Raw genomic sequence first — 24,561 nt, forward strand, 5'->3', positions numbered from 1 at the left:
TTTTTTTTTAAAGAGAATGGCTTCTGAGTCTGGCACTGCAGTGGCAAATCACAAAGACCATAAGCACTGTATAAATTTTCAGCTATTCACTTTGGAAGTAGAGCTTTTTGCAGTGGTATAGCATATGGAAAAGAGGTCCAGTAGGCTGAAAATTAATCTCACCATCTTCTACAATGGACAGCCATACAAAACCCTCCTGGTGATTTATTCTGGCACAAAGTATTTACCCTTGGACTATACACTGGGTTTGAAATCTTAATGTATTTTTGTTACTGTAAAGATTTTGAAGGTAAGTACAGCCTTACTTCAGAACCAGGAGCCCCCCAAACAAATCAAAGAAAATTTTTAAGAGAGGTAACGATCCTTTCTATTTTCAAAAGGCTGTTTAGAAGTGAAAGTTTCCCATTCACAAAGTGAAGGTTTCTCATTCTCTTAGACACCCATTTCTACAAAATTAACATCTGTATTGCTGCACCACGAACACTGAGACATCACAGCTGGCACTCACTCCACAGCACACACAGCTCTAGAGATCTCACATGCTCTTGTGTCTGTCAAAACAATCTTGACTACACAACCTCAAGTTTTCTGATGTTGCAAAAATTACTGGTGTATTTATTGAGTTTAAGAGACGAATGGAACACATTTTGAATGCAAGTGCTGCGTTAACTCACCCCTGAAGAGTTCATAGTTCCCATGGTGGCTGTCTGAGGGAATCTGGCTGAAGATGGGCTACGACTTAAAGAGTGAGACCTGTTCACCGAGGCTGTTCTCTGCATTTGGAGAGATGCTTTGGCTGAAATGGGGCGCTGCTCAGCTCCCTGGGACTGCATAGTGAGGATTGATATGGAACGAGGGCAGCTCACAGAACGCCTTATTGGACCTGTGGATGGTGTGGGGGACGAATATGATGGAGACTTTATATTTTTATTTGAAGGTTTGCAGTTCATTCTACCTGCAGAGAGATATAAAATGAATTATGTTATTACTTATTATTTTTTAATACCCATTTTTTAGTCTTTTTAACTAACAACACATATGATCAATGTGTGCACAGATGTATTACAATGTGTGTTGACTAACAACTATCTATGTAGAAGTCAGTCATGTCAGATCCCCTAATGATACAGAATTTACATACTTATAGGAACATTTATTTCTTCCTCATTCAGCTTTAACCAGACTCTAATCCACTATAACACACATGAGATTTACGAGAGAGGGCACGTGCTGTTTAGGTCAAAATGTATGTGACTTCTGTGTGTGGTTTCCTGACTATAAAGATATGGAAACAGGAGAGAAAATTTGCTCAGTGGATCTCATATTTGCAGATTCAGTATCTCTCATTTGTTAAGGCATAGTTACAGCATTTTTTAATTCAGTTTTCAGCTAAATAAATGCTGCTCTGAAAAAAAAAATTTTAGAAGCAGCATTATACATATGCAACTACATTATAAAATTCTTTCATTACTAAAACAAAAAATAACATGGTATATACGTATTAATTTAGAAAACATTTTAAAGAAACTGAAACAAGCAAACCAGTGTTTAACCCTGAGATACAAAGTTGACACATTCTAAAAGACTGAGGAATTTAATATAGTTCATTGTCAATGCCAGACTTCCTTGGAAAAGTGATCATTTAACTTACCTGATCGTTCCAAAGATTTGTATTTATTTTCTTCAACATCATATGAAACTTTTTTCTCTTTTTTTTCATTGTGATCTTCCTTTTCAGTTTCTTCTCCCGATTCTGACACACTGCTGCCACTATCACAGCTACTGTCACTGCTGTGGTTCTTAGGTTTCCTTAAGGAATGTGCACTTTCTGGCATTGAACACAAGGGCTAAAAAAAAAAAAAAAAAAGGAAAAAATCCAAGAAATTGAATTGAATCCCAAAGAAACAGCCAGCTATCACACTAGATCCCTCATTCAGGCAAGTTCAAGCAGTATTTGCACAGCTATAAACCCTCCCAAATTAGTTGGCAGTTTGTCCTAGATTTTAGGATAATTGCTTAAATATTTCATTAAATTCATTCCACTGTAATTCTAATCTTTGTCACATGAAGAGCAGCATAATATGAGTGGGGGGCAGGGGCAGGGTAATTATTTGAAGTATGAATTGCACTACCAAACATATTGAATTATGGTTTGAAATCATAAATCAATTGATTCAGAATACCATTTACAATCAGTTCAGGTTCCTCACTGATATTTCCAATAACTGAAACTACAGCTTAACAATGATCAACATCTGGGAACTTTGTTTTACTTTCAAAAAAAAGTGATTAATCTACATCCTGCGGAGAGCAGAAACCAAAGAATATATAGCAAGCTGTGCTGGGGGTTCTTGGTGCCTCATATGCACATGGGATTCAGTGTCATTAGCTAATTAATCCTGTGCTATTACCAAGGATACTGCAAGACAAAAACCAAAAAGGTGGAGACAAAGAAACTGATCCAAGAACAGTAACTACAATTGAAAAATTTTTGTCTTCCATCTACCATTAGTCAGACACAAAAATGCAGTATCTTCCTTTACATCTCTTCTCCTGAGTAGGCTTATATGGTCACCTTTTTTTCCTACACACTTTCTTTCCAGTAACTCTCAGCTATATAAGAAGCTATGCTGATACCCTCATCTGCTGAATGGATTTCAATTAAACATCAGATTAAAAAAACTTAAATCATAATTTCTGGACATACTTTGAGTCAAAGTGAAAAAGAATTCTCAGGAAGAATTTAAATTTTCCTAACATCTTAGCATAATGTAATGAACCTAGATTCATTATGAGGATAACAGGAAAAAGCCCCAAAAACTCCTGTAGCTGCAAGATACACTTTATTACTAAATAGATGCTACCTAAACTTCTATTCCAGACAAGGAAGGGAAGGGATTTCTGTCACTAACTAATAGTATGTTTATGCCATCCCAAGCTATTAGACCAGATAAGGAGAACTTAGAGAAGAACACTGACAATAGAGGAGAGCCCTGACAATTGTTGTTACACAAAGAATATATATAAGATTGATATGTATCTGTCTGCCAAAGGGATAAAAGTAAGGTGCCTCAACACATACCACTTTATTAAAAATAGCTGTTCTTATCATAAAATGCTGTGTATAATGTAGACATATTGATCAGACATTCCTGAGGAGTTCCACAAGATATAACAAACATTTTCAATCATAGCTTACAGGGGCTTTAAGATAGATCTTATTCCACTTATCATATAAATGGTCCTCACACATTCTACAGTAAACAATATCAATTAGCAAAGAAGAATGACAAGAAAGATCAAAGAAATTACAAAATAAGTAACAAATAATAGCTGAATCTGGGTATAAAGAGACATTTGATTGCCTAGCACATCTTGCCTAGCATATTCACCTTGATTTTAGCCTTATGCTAACCCAATTTTTCTGTGATTAAATGCATTTGATTTTATACTAAAATAATTAAAATTAAAATTAATTTCTTATTTCCTCTACAATATCTGTTATTTTAGTCCCTTAGTCCATTGTCCTGTACACATGGGTATCCCTGACAGTGTGTAGGTGTCAGGAGCCCTCTAGAGGCTATAAATAAACTGGACATTTCCAGAATGCCCTTCTCCATCTATGCAAAATTCAGTGATATTTTAAGTGCAGGAAAAAATGCCTTCATTCTGTGAACTTCTTGATTTCTTTTTTCCTACACTGAGTTCCTAATCACATTTGAATAAAAACAAGTGTGAAATTCCTAGCAAATACAGAATAATTGTTAGATGCAAAGCTTGTATTTATTTACACGTGCACAGCCCTCAACCTCTCCTATGCAGAGATATGGATGTGGAAATGAAGATGTTTATATGTTTCTATGTATGGAGAGCATGAGGAGGAACACACTTCTCTCTCCTAACTATTCCTGTTGTCTTGTTAGTTTTCTGAGTCCTGACTCTGATGGTTTTTTTCAAGGAAGAGTACAACCCAAGGCAGAGCATCTGACCTAAGAGTACCTTCAGTCAGCAGGGCAGCCACTGAATTTAAGGAGGAACAGACTCCATGACCTTATCAAAGAACCTTTCATGTTGGGTTACATGGCATGAAAAGTACCAGTCCTGTGGTTGTTTTGTTGGTTTTTTTCCTATTAGATCCTGCATATGAAAATAGTTCTTTATTTGTAGGATTTTATGGTTACAAGATGAGGTTTACAGCTGGATTATTCTCTTACATGACAGACTGACAGGCAATAGTACTTTTTACCTCCTGTCTCACTCACCAAATTTCTGTATAGATATATATTTAGATGTTACATATCTCATAGCAGCCTCTTTATAAAAAGGTGGCTAATTAAATGCATATGATTGACCATATGCACCTTAACCCTCACAGGAAAGAGGTGATGCTCCTTTGGAAAAAGATACCAGGACCATCTGCACGGGTATCTGTATTTCAAAGGGAGCACACAGGACAATGTGCAACCAGGGAAATCTCTGATACATGCCTTAACTGTAGGCAAGGTTTAAATGATTGAGAAATATATCAAGACCACAAAAAAGATGCAGGAATAAGAATCCTGCATAGCATGAAGTGTGAACACTGCAAGAAGAAACAGTCTCCCTGGACAAGCTAGTTTCATTGTTTTCTGGTTTGATTTCATCAATTTTAGAGGGGAAAAAAAAAAGAAATTTTGGTCATAAGGAACTTTTTCTTTCTTGTCTAATTGCAAACAATATTGTACCAGTAAGGCATCTATAAGCTACACAATCCATCTGCTGCTATAAAAGAAGACCATGGCATATAGTCTTACTCATAAATTAATCAAAATTCATCTTAAAACTAACTGAGAGAAGTTTCTCAATTTGGGCTTAGTACCCTATTAATGTTTAATTAAATGTTACAGTCTCCAGCCTGGGAATGCCTTGTGAGCAAGGAGTGTAGAGGTAGAATAGAACAGTGTGCATACAGGCAAGCAGATTGCTGCTCTCTAGGGTTGCTGGGAAAAAACAGGGTTCTGGAAAAAGGAAAAAATGTGACTGAGATATAAAACTTGAATAACTGACCCCATGTTAAAGAACTGAAAACAAAATTTCAAGGAAAAGAATCTCTGTAAGAACGTGGACTGAGTGTACTGCTAGGGTGGACTGAGGGTTGTTTCTCTTGTTTAAATGAATCCACTGCTGTTAAAGCATGAGCTCACAAAATCCCCATATTTTAATGAGGTCCCTGCAAATCTATCTTAATACCAGATTGGGCATGTAGATCCTCTTTCCAGAATGCACGCCTGTAATAAGATGTGGCTCTTTGGATTCTTGCACATATTTAAAGTACCTCTTCAAGCTCAGAACAATTGTCAGCATTCATTTTGTACAGATATCCACAGATTTGTACACCATGTCATCAGAAACATAAAATGCTGTAAAAAAATTTACATGCATCCATAAACAAATCCATCAAAGCTCAGAACAGAGATGTAGGCTCTTCTAAGCAGACTTGACCTAAAATGTTTACAGGATATAAAAAACATTCTAGTCAAGCCCAAACTATTTATCTTTACTGGCTTAGAGATATGCAGTTTATTTAAGGCAAAGACTCACATGAACTATGCACACAAGCAGAAAGCATTAAGCTAAAAATAATATACATTCACATTAAAAACAAATTTCGGATACAAAATGCGTTCCAAGATATACTGTGCAACCCTCTTAGCAAGGGAGTAAGCTACAGATATATCAAAATTATAATTGATTCTTTGACTTTCCGTACTGCCTTTTATCCCTTGATCTCAAAAATCTTGATTTTGGCACTAATCAATTAGAGATTAAAGCATTCTTTTGAGATCCACTATTGATATAAAAATCCTTTCACACACTGAAATCAATCTCTCATACAACAGTTGTTGCCATGCATGGCAATTCCTCCAAATGGTTTAGAGAGGGAAAGAAGGACAGAATATCCCCTTAAAAATTTAATGGGATTTAGTGGGACAAAGGGTAGTCATACCTCTATTTATACTTTAAAAAAATAAAAAAAGGTTAATGGCAGTCAGAGGAAGAAAACTTCCATCTGGATCAGGTAACTAAATCCCCACTCAGAAAACCTGTCTTTAGAGTGAAATAAAATATTGGTATCTAGAAGTCAAATACCTTAGGTCCTCGCTGCCTGCTGCATTTTCCTGTTAGCTTTTCGTCATCTATTTCACACTGCTCCAGAAGATCCAAAATGTCCTCCTCCTAGAAATGGGAATTTCATTACTATTAATTCAAAGCAGGACATACCCTGTCCTTCAAAAATTCAAGCAGAAAGTGGTAGAAATTTGAAAATATTCTGATTACTAATTCCTGCTATAGGACTATGAATTCCTTCACAGGAGGAAATAGAAATATTTCTTCTGATGCATGCATCTTTCCTTGCAAGCAACATGAAACTGAGGGTTAAAATCAAGTCTTAATATATATTTTTTTTAAGTCTTTAGAAAGGATTGAACAAAGATTCCTGTAAAACTGCTGGATGATGCCAACTACAAAGATGCAAAACTATTTCTCAGATTTCAAATTATATCATGTTAGCTGGTTATTAATATAGCTGTTTTCCTACTGTTTCTGATAGGCAAATCAGGTGAAATTTTTGGATGCCTTAAATCATTAAAATAGTGGAGCTGGTTTTAGGGTACCGCTTGTTCCAGTCCATACAAGTGGATGAATAGGCTGGGAACATTACTGGAGGAAGAAGGAGGCAATAACCAGCTCAAAAGCAGTTTCTGCCAACCTCTGGTTTGGCCAGGGGTAAGGCTGAGGATCAGGGATATGGTAAAGTAGCTTAAAGCCATCTAGCCTGTCTCCACCCTGGGTCCACTGCAGGTCATCCACATTCAAGGATCTGACCCACAGGCCGCACAAAGAATAATAATAAGATCATGGAATATTATCAAATCTACTTATCAGCCATCATACATGATTATAGTGAAACTAATCCATGAGGTCATGAATTCAAAGTAACTCCTAAAGCCAGGACTCAGTGTACTTCAGTACCTTCATTCTTTTTAAGGGGTTATTCATTTCCCGCTGAAGTGAAGCTGCTCTTCCAGCAAGAAACGTCTGGAAAGCGGTGGCCAACAAACTCTCATACTTTTCAAGTAATGTCTTATCATCAGGAGGGTAAATTCGCCTGAAAAAGGAAAAAAATAACAGTTTAAGTTAGAAGCTGAGGTATTCATCACACAAAAGTAATGTCACTAATGCACAGTCTCTTTTTTAACATGTACGCATCCATCTATAATAATTAAATAATATAAAATCATAAAACTTATACTCTGACCACTGCTCTCTAAATCTACTTCTACATCAGTGAACACATTCATGTTTAAGCCAGCAATTAGCCAGTCAAAAGGAATACCATGTAGGTCATTCCAGAGGTATACCAAAACCCAGTTTAGCAGTGCTCAGAAATTTCAGTGGGTGTGAGTGATGCATACAGGTGTGAATGATTCATGAAATATTAACAAAATATTGTGTGTCAAATTCAGAGCCACAAGATAATTTGTATTGGCAATCAGAGGACACAAAACAGTGAAAATCTGAACAATAGCTTTGATCCCCTGGGCAGGATATTAATTAAAGATTAAGTATGTACTGCACTTGAATGCTAAGTCTCAAAAAAATTAACAGCAAGAAATAGGTGCTATAAGAAAGAAGAAAAAAAAATCTGGTACATGGATGTAAACAGTGACTGCTTTTCCATTAGACCAGCTATTATATTATTCTCTAAAATCACAGGTAAGGAGATTATGACAGTATCAGAAGCAGGACTTGGTGATTTATTCACGTTCATCAAGCAACAATGGGCTTTGAAGAAAACCAATCCATCTTTCATGAATACCCAAAACACAGCCAGAAATATGGCTACGATGGAAGACTAATTTTTAATGTACTGTAAAGAGTAACCCATAGGTTAATTTGCCTGCACTGTGTAAGGTATGGACACTGTTTATACAGTGCATGACATTATGTGACTTCTTTGTATTTGTGAGTCTTTTCTAAACTTATTTTTTTAAACTTATTACAAGTTTCTTTTTTTTCTCGTTGCTCCTTTTTTGACATTTTCTCCTTGAAAAGGTATCTATCATGAGGATTTTGTTGCAATGAAAAAAAGGCTGATTTGATACCATTAGTCTCAGGGCAGTTGTGGAACCAAATGAAGATGCTTCCAGTTTGCATTAAACACCTAAAGGAGATTTAGGTTCTAATTTAGTTTCAGTCAACACCTTTTAATGGTGCCATACAAGTGTATGTTTTAAAAAGCATACAAGAATGCTTTAAAGAAAGGGTAATATTCTTAATGTATTTAGAACAGACTGCAGCTAAAGGCCATTTCAAAGCCATGTACATCCTTTCAAATTCCTCATGATTTCACAAGAGCTTGAAAGTGTGGCTCCTACTTCAGCTGCCCCGAGACTCCTCCTGGAGCCTGCTGTGCTTGCAGACATGGACTAAGACAATTGCTGAGCTGATGTCCACACATTAAATCAAATCTCCTGAGTCTGACTGAGGTTTCTCTGGATTTGTATTCAGAGTGCAATATTAATCCATTCAGCAATACTAGCATCCAGAATTTCCATGATTCCGTGTCAATGCCTGACACAAGCTAGTCCTGCTCTACAGAGGAATATCACATGGAGAAAATACTTCATAATTCTCAGATAAAATTCCTCTTCTGCTCTAGCCAAAATTACTTTCTTTCTCATGTTGTGCTGATCCTTCAGCCTTTTCTCAAAGACATGGTAATAAGAAAACACAAAGCTATTCTACCTTTTTAAAAGTTTACTCAGATTCCTCATGAAGTGGCACTTTATTTCTTCCTGAGGAAAAAATTTGGGGTTTTAATGATTTATATCAATCCAAAAGCTAAATAAAGAGACTATGTGTCTGATTTTCAGTCAAGAACTGAAAATGCAACTTAAAATGTGATCAGTTAATAAGCTAGACATTTAAGTTAGCAAAAAGAAAAATGTGTTAAAGCATCATAGTGCTTTTCTTTCTTTTAATAGCATGAAAATAACCAATTTGTCACTTCATTGTACATCTAGAGTTTGTTTTTTTTTACTTACTAGTTTAGCTCCACACATCAAAAAAATATGTAATTAAAAATTACAAAGAAAGAGTCTTTGTAAGCAAAATGTTAAATCATCAAAAAATGTGAATTTCACAGAAACATCTATCTGTTTAAATGAGAATTTTACTGGGAAATATAGAACATCTGCTCAAAAAAAGGCAGCAATGAAGAACAGCAATAAAGGCATTCTGAGTAGTTCACAATAAAATATGTGAACTCAGGCCTCTAACATTCAGGATGAATGTTATAAAGAGTGGGCAAATATTCCCATCATATATTGCTAGCCACACTCTGCTCCTTTTCACCAAATATTCCTAGGCCATGTTTTCACTTCTCAATGAAGCAAATAACAAGAAATAATAACAAAATCATCACAAAACAAAATTTTTGTTTTCTGGTCAATGTCCGTTGAAACTGACAATGTAAATCTCTCTTTTGAACATATATTACCAAGGAATCTGAAGATACTCACATTTCAGCCTACCAAGATCAAAAATCAAAATGCAAAAATAAGAGTAAAGTATTTCAAATGTCACTCTATTCAAAATTATGGAAGCACCCATAAAGTTTCAGAATTTTTGGCAAGCCTCAGAGATACAATTCAAATATGACATTTTTACAGGGGAATATCATACTGCACCCCCTGCCACGATGATAAGAATGATCATAGGTGATAAGAGAACAGGTCCATAACAGCAATCATGATTCTTGGTACACTGAATGTGAGCAATCATGTCTTTGAAGCAAATGTCTTGCACAAACAATAGGGTGACTGATGCCATATAAATTCCTAAGTGCATGGGAAAAATTGGAATCAAGAAAAGAACCATCTGGAAAAAGATACCTGATGTATATGTATATATTTTCCATAAATGCCTACACATTTTTGGCAGAAAATTATTATCTACCACAAATACTTGTCTCCACTGTTCCTAAAGAATACACTGAATATTTCCTACTAATACAGTCAAAGACATTCACCTGTAATTCCCCATGTGTCTATTTTCATGCTCCTCTTTGGAAATCTGTTTACGTACTTGTGCAAGTCTTTCCTTCTACAAATCAAGAAAGTAAGACAATTAAAACAAAAGAGAATAAAACCATGAACAAGAAACAGCACTTTTTTTCCCTTCCTACCAGTTCTTGTTTTCTCCTTTCCAGTGTGTGGCGCTGCTTCTCCCAGTCTGAGGAACCTGGCAACAGTTTTTTCACTGACCCTTGACCATACAGTCTTTTTTGAGCCTCAGCCTTCTGCTGGGCTAAATTTTTCCTTTTATCACTTGTCCTGAAACACAGATGATATTAAGAAATATGAATTCAATGCAGCCAAAATGAGATGAACTTTCATATCAAGTAAATAATCTGTATTTTCCAGTCAGACATGCTTATTATATAAAATTAGAATTGTAACATTAATTAAGATTTTTTTTTTATATTAACGTTCATGGCTACAAAATTTTAACACTTTAAGGGGTACTCTATTTACTCTGTGCTATAATTTCATGTACAAACATGGTTGTATCTATTTTCCTGAGGTGTAGATTTCTTTCAACATAGCTACAAAGTTTTCCTCTAGAGGGGTATGGCTTTTGACTGAATGTGACACTATCACTCAAGCAAATTTCCTTTATGTCCATGTACCCATAACTGCACACATATGCCAACTTCAAGATGTGTTTGAAAAATTTTTTAAAAGAATTACAAAAATTACTATTACCATTCATTTTTTGCAAGCACAGATGCATGAGGAAAAATTAAATTTAGGTTAATTTCTATAGCAAAACTGACAGCAAGGGAAACATTTACATTTTGAAAATAGGAAGGTGGGAAAAAAGGTTTTTCATTTCCTCTAAGTCCAATTTAAATTTAAAAAAAAATCAAAGCAACAGAAATAGAGCCAGACTGAAGAAAAGAGGACAAGGTACCTACCGTATGTTGAGAAGCTTTAATGCATTTAGCAGAACACCTTTTTTTACATCATAGTCTATTTTTTGATCTGTTCCAAAGCTTGGGGCACGATTAATCTGGAAAAATATGAGACACAGAAGACTTGGGAATGTTCAGGTTCACTGGGAACACACCTATTGTAACAGGCTTTGTAGAAATGGCTCTTTCAAATACAGCAGAGATTAAGAGAATACATGTTGAGAAGGTCTTTTCCATTTGTATATTTTTTAAATAGAGTACTGAGTATCACAGATACTGGAAGCTGGGAAATGTACCATTTCAGTCACCAGGTTATCCAGACATTTACAGTGAGCACCATTCAAGTCCTGCCACTGTGAATCCAGTCTAATCTACTCTTGGTTGCTGCCACCAGAAAATTTACCACACAAAGTGCTGTTAAACACATCATAAGAAATGATGTGCCATGCTGGCACCACGTGGTGGTCTGGCACAGAAAGAGTCAAACTCTTTTCTAGTTCCCAGTCTGAAAGAAACTTTAAATACTACTCTAAAAAGTAACAACTATACAGGGACAGAAAGAGGCTCTAATCCAAGGTCTTTTTAAGTATATTTAAATAATTTTCAGATACACCTGCCAGCAACACATAGAGATCTAAGCTATTAAATCAGTACATAGTGTGAAAACATAAGATAATTAACAGTCTCCACAACAAAAAGCTTACAAGCTAAGTACAAGATTAGAGATTAAAAATTGTACCATAAATATAGAGAAACGAGAAAAATGCAGCTGGGAATCTCTTAGTGAGACTAAATCATACACTCAACATCCTATAACCCTGACCAGTTTTAGACTCCCTGCAGAACCTCAGTTCTCAGGAAGATTTGAGGAGGATTAATGATTTATTCTAGGAACTCTTTCCAGGCTGGTATAAAAATTTATACTTGGGTAATGGGTGCCAATGACAAGCAGGAATTTCACTTTGATAGTGCATGAGCAGTGCTGGTTACAGAAGGCACAGATAAAAAAGAGCTTCATAAGTGAAAACTAATGCTTTGTACCCCACACAAATCAGAAGTGGGAGACAGTTTGTGTGTTCAAAAGAGAGGGCCTAAGCAGTGTATTTTGTTTTAGACTCTAAATATATTAAAGCATCTTAGAGCCTCTACAGTTGTAGGACAGAACTAACATGGATGCTGTGCCACCCAGTGTCCTGTTGCTGTGTCCCAGCTGCACCATCACTCATGCTCATAATTGACAGGTACCTTTCAGCTTTGGGAATCAGCCCCTTCATTGCTTTTGCAGGCAGACTGGCAAAGTGAGCAGAGAGATCTGATGTTGAAAGAAAAATCTTGAACATTCAGCAGAAATAGTGAAAAGATTTATACATTTTCTTTTGTGGAAGACTTTCATCCAAATATTTAATAGATCAACCTCTTTAGACTGACCTGTTCATCTACTACCATATCACAAAGAAGATGATAAATATGGTTGCTGACTAATCTGTATGACTGTGGCATTGTAATCCTGATAACCTACTAGTGATATGCCACAATAGCTATTCACAATAACAGCTTACCAAACCATTGTCTGTGCATCTGCCAGCTGGGAGGTGGTTCTTTAGAGTTCAGTGACCCAAGAACCAGGACATGCACAACTAGGTTGTGTTAATGTAACATCAGTAATTTTATCAGCAAGGCACATCTTGAAGATTGTTGTCAAAAACAGGATTGTATGAGGGACCCCAAAAGTACAGGCAAATGATGATTGCAAAGGCCTTGAAAATCTAGACACTGATGCTAGTGGTCAAATTGTGTTCACTACAGGAATCTAGTCTTGTAAACTAGATAATACTGGGTCTAGAGGTAACAAAGAAAGCACATGGCATGATTCCAGGAGCTGTAAAAGACTTGTGGTAAAACTTGGAGACAACGTGGAATTGCTGGCCAGTAAATGAACCGCCAGTAAGTAGATCATGGCAGCAAACAAAAAAAAAAAAAAACCTCAAAGTGAAATTAAGAACAAAGATGAAGAAAACTTCACCATTAAGAGTGTTCTTCCTGGTGAAGAACATAAGACACTGAAACCTACCATCTCTTTTCAGAAAAGTAGACTTCTCCTACCCCATGGTGGCCTTTGGACCTCCAAGGATACAAACAGGGCAAGCATAACACAAGAGAAACAAGCAGATACCAGAAAGTTTGTGTATGTGAACTTTAACTACTTCATTATTAGGAATTAGCAATAATTGATTGGTTTAAAGTGTTCACATTCATTTCACCTCGATTGATAACAAATTTTTGAACAGATTTTGAACACAGCTCAGTGACAGTAAATAATAGATTTCTGAATGTGTATGTAAGGTTTCCTTTGCCTTGCCCACATAAATCACAAAGGAAGTTAGGTACCCTGCACTTGAGGAAGTTATTAAAATGCAAGTTATCTTTTTCTCCAATGATCACAACTGTGTGATCCTAACTGAATATAATGAGGGTGAACAAGAACTTCAACTGTATGGGGATTTTTTACATAAAATAAGGTAACTTGGAAAATTTGGTCACAAAGTGAAACTGGATTTCCTGGGAATTGAAGGGAGGTCTAGGTCATTGTTGCTACTCAGAAAGGATGGAGGCTGCACAGGTCCTTGCCAGAAACAGTTGGTGCCACAAGATGGCAATCCTGCATTTCCCACAACCCTCACTATGGTAGAAGGTTCCGGAAGTTCAATAGCATCAAGGAGCAGGGGAGCTACAATGCATCAAAGCAATATAAACAAAAGTCAGCTTAGGAAAGCAGAAACATTATAATATGTTGCACAATTTATTTCTTTTAATAGTTTGTTAAGCTATCTTTATAACAGAAAAGCTACATGAGGCATGGAAACACGAAACTAATCATCCTAATCCTATTTTGGCAATTTTCCCATAACACTGGGAACATTCAGGGCCTTGTGATTAGGACTTGTTACCACTGTTAGAAAGAATGATTCACTCCCCTAAGGGGGTTTTGGCAAGAGGGAAATGGTGGAAAGAGATAAGAGTGGAAATCTGTGGAAGTAGCGCAAGTGTTTTAGAAAAAAAGAATTATCTATACATGTGCATATATATATATATATACATATATATATATATATACACACACACACACACAGACAGACTATATATATTATGTATGGTCTAAGTACATACATTGCAGATTTGACCTTTACTACACTATGCACAGCATACATACAGTGTGCATACATTTACACACTCTGTTGGAAGTGATGCAAAAAAGCATGAACAGGCAAGGTAAAAAGTAGTAAATGAGTATGCAAAATTAGCAAGTTTCAAAGTTTGAAATTTCTGTTAGTTTTGGTAAATGTCTGGCAAAACAAGCTGAAGGGTACATGCATTACCAAAAGCAGAAAAGGAAATACTTGGTCTTGTGCTTTTAAGAAAAGTAATAACTAGGTACACAATTCCAAGTCCTGAAGTGTTCTCCAGCAACTCAAAATACCAGGAGCTTTTACTACTTTACTCCCTCCTAAACAAAGAGTTTGGGATAATATAATTCTCCTCTGAGACCCATAAGCGGTGACTCAAACCCCCCAAAATCTCCATAGCTCATGGAAACATCAGAACAGACAGAGAGGTGTCCTTCAGAATGGACTCCCCGTGCTGGCTGACTCACCACCTCTCACAGAATTGGTCTGTCAGCATTTGCTACGGGGCTGAATGAAATGTTACACAGACCCTTCAGGCTGCACTCAAATAACTACACACAGTTATATACAAGCTACAGGCAACCTACAGATGATAATCTGGAAGTGCAGAGCTAAATCAAAGGGACAGCAAGCTTCACTGGACAAAAACAGAAGATGTTGATGTAGTACAGACTAAGTTCATGTCATGCGCTGCTGTTGGCGAGAACATCAAAGCCACCAAATATGCTATGTCTGCATGGCAACAGTGAAGGAATTTTATTTTTCTAATTAAAATTATAATGAATCCCTGAGAGAAATAAGCACGACAAAACAACTGTTGACAGTATTAATGGCCTGCAAATGAGGTTATAATTCAGTAAATTAATTGTGTACATTTTGTTCATCAGTCGCCAAATCATATTCATGACTTGCTGTCAATAGAGAGATTTTGAATACGTTTTACTTTTTTTCCCCAAGCTGCACAGCCCCCCAACTAGTTAACAGAATGAAATAAGACAACCTGAAAAAAGACAAGTGAATGTCATCTATATGTTATGAATAGGGCAATATAAGAGACACAACAGACAAATTTCAAACATTTCTGGTTGAAAATGTGTGTGAGCACCACTTAATTTAACTGTACCACTAACAAACATATCAGAGAAGAAATGCTTCTTCCAATCCCATCATACCAATTGTTTGCAGAATTTCCTATATATCAAATTTGTTTTCTCTGTTTATGGCAGTGCTTTTAAAAAGCACAGGAGAGGAAAAGAACACATATCCACAAAAAGGAAAATATTAAGGGCACACATTCACAAAAGTTACCAGAGCCATATTACACAGCCATACTCATGAAGGAAATCTATGTAGCACCTACTTGCTATAATCAAGGTCCTCCAGCTACAATAACAATTACATTAACGTTACATTTCCCATTAAAACTTTCAAATGCAACATCAGTCTACGAAAACAATTACCTTTTTTCAGTATCAAAAATCACTGCAAGACGATACTGCACTTCTGTGTGGATGCTGCAGAAAAGCACCATTTATGTACTCAACAACAGTGCACAGATTTTCTTTGCAGGTTTTCTTACATAGATATGGATTCAGCTGGGGCTTAGTTAACTTTATGCCTAAAAATTTACTTTACATCTGTATAAAGAGGTTTACCTCTAGGAGCCATGGTTTTAGTTTTCTGTCCAGCAGAATATCAAATCCCAGGACTTCAAAGCAGACACTGTCGCTTCCTGGTGCTTGCCCTGGCCTGCACATGCGATAAGCGTGAAGCACATGCGGCTCTGCAACTATCAGAGTCTTCACCACCAGCTCCTGCAGGGATTTGGTTCAGAAAAATTCATCAGGAGAGAAAACACCAGCAGATACTGAACTACAGTGCTTTAATATTTTCAATTTCATTTACATATCTACTAGAAAAAAAGATTTAAAATACCAAATAAATAGTCTATAGTAAACAAACTATTCCTCTGTAGTACCATATATAACTTTATATAGTGCTAGGTTATTGTTGTAATTTCCATGGTACATACAAATTTTGAGACTTGCAATAAGTTAAATATTAAAAGCAAATTGGTAACATAGTATACTATAGACAAACTTCATCCATTTCATTTTACAGTATAATTTTTGATAAGTGTTCTCAGAATCATATAAACAACTTTAAGCTCTAACAATCTTAAGCCTGTTCCTCATCTAAAGACACCTGTAACACAACCACTTCAATGGTGCTTGAGTAAGTACAAAGATATATGCAACATTGACTACAATTTTGTAAATATTTACACATAAAGTTCAATTTATACACTAAAATGAAGTCTCCAAGAGTTTAAATGGCATGATTCCTTTGTACCATATCACTTATGTCAATAACTGCTTGAAAGGACTTTTGAACCTCAGAAAAAATGCTAACATTTAATTTTTAATCAGACTATGAACCTAGTCTTTTAAAAAACATAATAATAGTTTATAGTATGTCCTTTGTGACATCCATTGCTGAGAATTTGGGTTAATAAAGTTTCAAAAATCATTCTGAATTGCAGTAAAGCAGATGGCAGAAGCAATTAATTTTCTAAAAATACACAAAATAAAATAAAGTGCTTTAGTCTATCTTACTGAAATATCACTCCAGAATTTGGAGACATCAAGATTATTTGTTTCTAGAAACTCAGTAAACCATTTTATGGAGCGTTTGCTTCCTTTGTCTTCTGTTTCATCCCGTTCAAAGTGTTCATTATGTTTATTGACAGAGTAGTTAGTCAGATGCATATACAATTGACTCTAAAAAAAGGAAAACAAGACATTTTAAAAACTCTAAAAACAATTCTAAAATAGTCAATTCAAAATCATGTAAAGAAAAATTGACATTAAATCAATAAAGACATAATCAAACAGCTCATATTTTCAAATACAAAACATGCAGATGTAGTGTTTCTGATTCTGGGAGATTGCATGACTGAATGCTCCGTAGCCTTCTTACAACAAAACCTGGGCTTCTTCTTCTGCTTAAGACGATGCAGTGAACTGATCCACCACTACATCTGGTTAGATACTGTATCTGCCATTTTTACAGGTCTCTATATAAAAAACTACCTAAAAAAGTAAAGAGCTATTATCATAACTTAGAGCATGATTACATTCCATGAGAAACAAACAATAAAGTCAGTATTTTGAAGTGCTACTTTAAAAGTGCTAAAAGATACTCTGGCATCTGCTTCATAGACAATCCCACATTTCAGTTTTCACTGTAGCTTATTTATGAGAAGTGTTCTCATGATAGTGATACTTTAAAATATCTTTTACATATAAACTCATCTGCCATGCTGATATCTGCCAAAATTGCTCATTTGTAACTGGCTGGTAGCCATACATCAGAGGGAGGTAAATTTCAAAACATACGTTACATAAATGACTGAGTGCTCCAGTTCCTTTATGGAGCAAAATGTCAGCAGCGATAGACTCACATTATCAGTTGAATTTAAGGAAAGCATTCCTTTTCCAAGGTCAATTTATAAGCCATGATCTGTACATTTACATTATCTCTGAGAGATTAATTCAGCTTTTCACTTACACTATGGTAATACCTGTCCTCATCACAGTGACAGTTCTCTGTCATGTTTGATTGCATACATGAGAGTAGATGATATTCTAAGATAGCCATAAGCCTTCTGTTCCAATTCATCTTTAATAGATAACACAAGCCGTCTGCTGTCATTTATCTTACTACACTTCCTTATCTTTAAAAAACTTAATGAAATTACAAAAACCAATCAATACAATTGCAAATGAGTTAACAGTATTAATGAGTAGCACTAGAAGCAACTAATTTCTCCCATGGCTTCATTACTCCTTTAAGAATCATTATGAAATGTACTGGGTTTGAGTAATCTTTCCATGAAATTCAAATTATTTGAGACAAAAGTAATTATGTGTTAGACTACAAAAAAAAAAAAAAAGTGTTTGGGCATCTGAACTGATAGTCCAAAGTTATTTGGAACAATGTCACTGTGCAAATATGTCATCCAAAGAACAATGTCATTAGTGACAAGCAGGTTATTTCACACAATAGACAACCTCCAGCATGAACAGTTCTGAGAACATAGAAACAACTGCCTGCTCTGTTTATCCTCTCAGAGCATATTTCAGTGCTGCTAATGCCGAGATTAGCAGCAATACACAAATTGTAAAAGCAAACTATTCCAAATATAGTACTGGAACATTTCCAAATATAGAATTTGTACTGGGCCTCAAATTGTACCTGCGTTTTTCAAAGGCACACAAGAGACAGTCAGAATTTTAAGTTTCACATAGGCAAAAAGGCTCTATGCTGTTTTCTGTTACATAATTACATGGAAGCTGCTCTAAAAGCAATGGAGTACAGAGAGAGGTGTAACAAACCTAACTTACGAATATCTTCCAATTCTGCAAATCTACTTCTTTCTTAGACATCTGCATTTTGGTCGGAACCAAAAGAGAAGGGTTTACACCCCCCAACAGGGCAACATGCTATATAGTGGAAGGAAACTGTGCAAAATCTTTAGCATGACCCTTACTATTTCTTGGTTTTCTCTATGTTCACAGGCAGCTCTACTGAATCACCCTGAGGCCAAGCACACACTCCTGTCCCTGCTGAAGCAGTCACTGACAAACAGCAGCAGCAGCAGGAGATTCCCTCGTGTTCAGGGACTGCAGTGAGCACTGGGCCCTTGCAGTGCTGGTTCTCTCCTTTCTGCCTCAGTTCCCAACACAATGGCTGAAACCTGGCAGGACCCTCAACAAAGGCTCCAGATTTCCTGCATGCTAAGCAATGATCTAGCAGGAGCTAAACCTTATTAGCACCTGCCACCCCAGCCTCCGTCTCAGACGAACATAAAAGCAATGTGCCCATTCTTGCAGTGATTTGATTTTATTTTTTGGGTTGTTATCTTTTGCTTTCCTCTGGAATATATTTAAACTCTTTAGCATACATATATGCAAAGTCATATAAAATTTTAGATATAAGCAATAATGTGGCTGTACTTGTGATTTTGATAGAAAACCATGTGTTAAGTATCTTTCACATAAAATTTTTTCTCTTCAGTGACAATGCAGAAGTTTATCCAGATGAACCCAAGTCCCAGTTTATTTAATTTTACCACCTGCAAACACTATACAGGTTAAAGTCTATACCATAAGCAATATATTGGAATGAACTCCAACTTACCAAATTTGAGTCGCTGGGGGGATGATACTTTTCTGTGCCCATTCTCACCAGTCCATCATGATATAAAAATATTTTTAATGGATCACAGGAGGTTACAAGAATATACACACGTAAATCAAACTTGTAGCCTTCCATAAGAAATGGTTTGTCAAGATATTCCTGAACAATTAAGTGATCCTGAGCTTGTAACTTTTCTCCATTCCTTATTAAAGAGATCCTGGTAAAAACAAAAGTTATTTTAAAACTTGGACATTACTCTTTGAAACAGATTATTGTGGTCACCCAGCCAAGTAGTGAGGCTGAAGTTTACCTAGAGAAAGAGACTTAGATATATGATTTTTAATGCAGAGAAAAAGCTCCATTCCCTTACAGGGCTTTTGGTTTCCTCTCCTTTATTGTGCTTCACTAGATGAAAAAAGCCAACGAGCCATTTCAAAGTAACTTTCTGCTTGCTTTGATTCAACAATTCATAATAATGGGTTTGCTCTACACTTAGAAATTGTTTGGCAGAACGACCAGTCTCCAGCTTCTGTGATTATTCCTCATGCAGCTCTAAAAATAGAATTCCAGTCTTTGTCATAACTTCTGCCCCAGGCACAGGCTGCAAAGAACTTTCAGTGCTAACCTTAGGTGATGAAGTTTGCAAAGCAGGACACTGATCTGTATCACTGAGGATGGCACAGATTAAGCTCAGTATTTCTGTATTTCCAGTTCACTCACACCAGAATGAAAAAAGGTTTATATATAACTATGAACTTCCAATCTCTAACCACGTAGACTTTTAAATAACTGTAAAAGCTAATATTTTCAGTATAGAATTATTAACCTAAAATTCCCAGAACCTTAATGCTACCTTAACCTTATTCTCTATTATTTATTATATATTTCAGAGGTTTGGTACTGAATACTCCTAATAGAGTGAAGTACTCTGCAAAAATTTCTCTGAACTATGCTGGTACCTCTCCCTTTAGCTCATCTTTGCCCTTACCAAGAGGACTGAAAATGAAGAAATTGAAAAGTTTGGGGGCCTTACTTTTATAGTATTTCTGACATATGTTGAAAAACTAAGAGCTTTACTATATAGTATAATTCAAATTGATATTAGAAGCAATAAAATCTAAAACCAAAGTATTGGGGGAAAAAAGAACTAAAAATATAATTGCAATATTTATCTCATTGGATTTTTACTGTTCAGCCCTGTCACAAACAAAACTTCTTCAACTCAACAGGTTGCAGTTTCTTCAGGGGTGTGCCCTGCTTCCAAGAGTGCACATCCAGCCACATCCCCAACAGCATCTCCTCTGTCTCTCCTAAACCTTGTGGCTGCTGCTCTCAAACACGTTTCTGCTTCTGTGACTGGCTGCAGTTTGGGAACACAATGGGGTATTTTAGCTGGTTTTAAAGCTGTGAAACATCCTGACCTCCCACACACATCCCTGCAGCCTCCAGCCACCAAAACCCTGCCATTTATGCCCAATACAATCTCACCTATAAATCTAAGCAGAACAAAAAAATTCACAATAAAATAACTGTGTTCATAATAATTATTTGAGTTTATTTAAGGCTTGTGAAGCCTTCACCCAATACACTGACTTTCACACAACTCAAAATACAATCTTCTTATTAATACACAGCTTCTGGTAATGTTGTAAGTAGCACTGGATTTCACCTTTATCAGGTAATAAGACTGAAGGTAACTCACAACTCACCCATGTCCCATTGCACCATTAGCTGGTTTGACTATGAAAGTTTTCTGTCTACGTTTCTTCTTCAGCTCTTTGACATAGTTCTGAAACTGTGTGTATTCTGCAGGAAAGATCCACGTTCGAGGAATGAAACTGTACTCCTGAGGCTGACTCTTGATCATTCTGCACAAAAAGGGTAATTGAGTTAAAATCTTTTGACTACTTTGATGTTTCAATCCTCAAGATTAAAAAGCATTCATGACAATATGACAAGGAAGCTTTTTCAGCAAAATTCTGTAATATGAAAGCAAACTTTTGCATTTCTTTAAGAATAGTTAGAGCTCTATATACATATTCATATAAGTGTGAATGTGTTAGATTCAAAAGCAGACTATCTTGAGCATTTTTGCTTATGTGCTTATTATGCTGCTGGTATCCATCTCATTTCTTGGCATCCATCTCACTCCTGTTAGAATTTTTAGCCATTTACTCAAATGACTTAATGCTATTCCTATTCTTAGAAATATTAAACTTATAATAAACCATGGGGGTTTTTTTTGGGATGGGGGTGGTGGTATTTGGGAAGTTTTTAATTTTCATATTGGTAGGTGTCTGGGGAGCTATGAGAATCAACAGACACAAAAAAGAGGAGTTGGGATATTTGGAGTTTCTTCTTGGGTGCAAAAAAGACTGAATTAAAAATTAAAATTAAAATTGGAAGTAATTAAGGATGAGGTTTTTGTTCCTTTTGAAAGAATTTTAAACGTAAGGAATTGTAGTAAATAGACTTTGACACAGGCCAATCAACTCATTCATTTCCTATATAGGACCAATCACACAAGCTTTGATTAGTCTTCGGTCCCAGTATATTTGGATTAAGATTCCAAGAGCACCTAATTTTCAAAAGAAAGCAAAGACATTCAAAACAAGATCAAGCAGGAGGGGAGTGGGGTGAAGGGGTAGAGCAAAAGAACTAAAATAAAAATAGGGAATCAAACTCTGAATCTGGGGAAAGGATGCAGCAAGATCCTGATCTCCCTGCTTTAATAGCTGTGGCAACTAAAGTAGTGAGTGTCTCTAATTCTATAGCTCCATTATTTGTGAAGAAGAATGGAAAAGAATTCAGGCAGTAGAAGTGTCCATCACCCAGAGCTGTGTTTGGCAGACAGGAAGATGCACCCACACCCACACACGCTGTGGGTATGGCTGAGGTGCACACGGGCTGCCTTAACCCCGGTTAGCAGCCAAGGTGTAGCAGCAATGGGGACTTGGTGGTTGCACACCAGTGTCATAGTTCTCAAGGATAAATTTAGTCTTTGCTGAGTTCCATACTGGTGCAGCTAGCTTGTTTCAGGTACTCAGAGTACCTGAAACTTCCTTCATACAGAACCTCATACAAAATTAGTTCAGGTAACTCACAACTACTCTGTAGCATAGAGTGGGCACATCCAAAATACAGATATCCACAGACCAACAGAAAAGAATTGTGGGTTTAAAAAGAAATTAAGTGATACAGGAAGTTCCCCAACTTTGATTTTTTTTTAATGCCGCTATGGTGAAGTTTAATATTTTTAATTAAATACAGATTTAGGTATATTTCTCCTTTTGTACTGAAAACTAAATGAAGTGATACAGGAAGTTTCCCAACTTTGATTTTTTTTTTTAATGCCACTATAGTAAAGTTTAATATTTTTTAATTAAATACAGATTTAGGTATATTTCTCCTTTTGTACTGAAAACTAATAGCATCAGCATAACTAATGTGTAAAAGAGGAAATATAATTTCTAATTTTCTTTTCTACTATGAGCTTATATAATACTCTTGGGCAGATACTTTTTCTTTAAGTGGCTAAAATACTAATGGAAAAAACAGAGCTTTTTTTTCAGCCACATGTGTAGGACTAGGATGGTAGCCAAGCCTGACTGGTATAATGGATACACTGTCACCAAACTGTGTAGCCAAGTACCCAACAAACACTCTGCAGAAACCACAATAACTACAGCAGAACTGCTTGAGGTTCAGTGCTTCTGCAGCTTCATTGTAACTATTGTTCTTACAAATCTACTTCAATGAAAGCCACTAAATATTCAGGAAAACTTTTCGAAAACAGTAGATATTTGAATTCCTGATTCATTCATATTGTTAAACAACTCTCCATCTGCTCTGTCTTTATGAATGTTATTACTTTGCCAACTGAGTACCTTATCTAGGCAGAAATTATCCTATTTTTAGGCAAAAAGCAATTTCTGTTAGTTTAAATCCCTCTCCAGATTATTTATCATATGCATCCTGTTACATGCTAGAGAGCTGCCATTTAACTTACTCAAGGGTTTCAATATACACACTCCCTACTCATTGAATATAGCTTCAAGCTATTCCGATATATTGATATTATTTTGTGACTGAAAGTATATCAGTTCAATATGCCTTATCTTTTTAATGCATAACTGAGCTGGATGCATTACAAACACTTAATATTATGAAGTGGAATACTTCAGCATTGTTTATAAGTTCTGAGGCTCGCTAAAACTTTCAAAAAAAGAATTCAGCTCTGTTCTTTCCCTGCAAGGCCCTATTCAGAAAGGGCTTAGGAACATCATTAAGTAGCCTGTGGAATCAAGGCCTATCCCATTACAATAGCCCTATTTTTCAGCACACGGGCTGTCCACTACTATGAGTAACCACTTTTTCACTGTGCTCCTCTATCCTTTAGCTTTTGCTGTGCTTATCAGGAGAAATAAACAGCAAATTATTGTTCTTCTGAGTACTATTTTAGCTCAAATATGTGGTCAGACTGTTCTCTTGATCTCAGAGTGCTTTCTGTACAAAAGAATCACTGGTGTTGGAACAAAACATAGCTCGCTAAAGGCACAACCTTCAGGCTAATAAACGCAGATTCCACTGTCTAAATTTCAAAAATCCCCTGACATATGAAAAGTTAGTGGATATATATGGATGAGAATGATTCTTGGCCCATGATCACTTAATGAACCTTTTAAATGTAATCAACAAAGGTGCTGGAAAAGACAATATTGCATAGATGGATCCATGCCCTTTCCCACTCATCCTGTGCACCTTCCCCTCCATTTACTGAATTCAATTTATAACCACACAAGGAGCTCTCATCTAAGAGATCCTTCACAATGGTCTCTTAAGATCTAGTTCTCCCTATGATGCCACTTCTATTGTTATTTGTTTCTTTTCTGTGTTCTTATTATTATCCTTGAAAATTATGTTCATGCCTGCCTTTTTTTTTCTCAATTTCATTCCTCTTTCCAACTGTTCCATTATTCTGTGTCCTACACTTTCTTTGCTGAGTTGTCTTTTATCATATTACACATGTTAAGTATTACACTGCTCCTTTCCACCTTTCTGCATGTGAAAACCACATGGTCCTGTGATCCAGAGTGCCTGGATATTGCCTGAAAAAAGAACACCTGAAATGCATTACCTCCTGAATAGTATTTT

At 36.1% G+C, this 24,561-nt stretch overlaps 1 protein-coding gene across 9 annotated transcripts in view; it reads right to left on the reverse strand.

The window, feature by feature from the left end:
- Positions 1 to 24,561, reverse strand: part of TTLL7 (tubulin tyrosine ligase like 7) — a 66,373-nt gene that overhangs the window by 17,673 nt on the left and 24,139 nt on the right. For all 9 annotated transcript variants that reach the window (XR_005629598.1, XR_005629599.1, XM_039727051.1 and 6 more), the window contains 11 exons: positions 21,117 to 21,275; positions 19,408 to 19,624; positions 16,821 to 16,985; positions 15,861 to 16,019; positions 11,024 to 11,118; positions 10,232 to 10,379; positions 10,076 to 10,149; positions 7,015 to 7,150; positions 6,130 to 6,216; positions 1,652 to 1,847; positions 675 to 955 (listed from right to left, as the gene is read on the reverse strand). Coding sequence is in view for 7 of the 9 variants with exons in the window: in XM_039727051.1 (XP_039582985.1) it covers positions 675 to 955; positions 1,652 to 1,847; positions 6,130 to 6,216; positions 7,015 to 7,150; positions 10,076 to 10,149; positions 10,232 to 10,379; positions 11,024 to 11,118; positions 15,861 to 16,019; positions 16,821 to 16,985; positions 19,408 to 19,624; positions 21,117 to 21,275 (1,717 nt within the window). In the remaining 2 variants the exon portion in view is untranslated. The remainder of the gene's footprint in view (positions 1 to 674; positions 956 to 1,651; positions 1,848 to 6,129; positions 6,217 to 7,014; positions 7,151 to 10,075; positions 10,150 to 10,231; positions 10,380 to 11,023; positions 11,119 to 15,860; positions 16,020 to 16,820; positions 16,986 to 19,407; positions 19,625 to 21,116; positions 21,276 to 24,561) is intronic.

Source organism: Passer montanus, unplaced genomic scaffold (genome assembly GCF_014805655.1).
Source record: "Passer montanus isolate IOZ18808 unplaced genomic scaffold, ASM1480565v1 scaffold60, whole genome shotgun sequence".
In the NCBI taxonomy this organism is placed as follows: domain Eukaryota; kingdom Metazoa; phylum Chordata; class Aves; order Passeriformes; family Passeridae; genus Passer; species Passer montanus.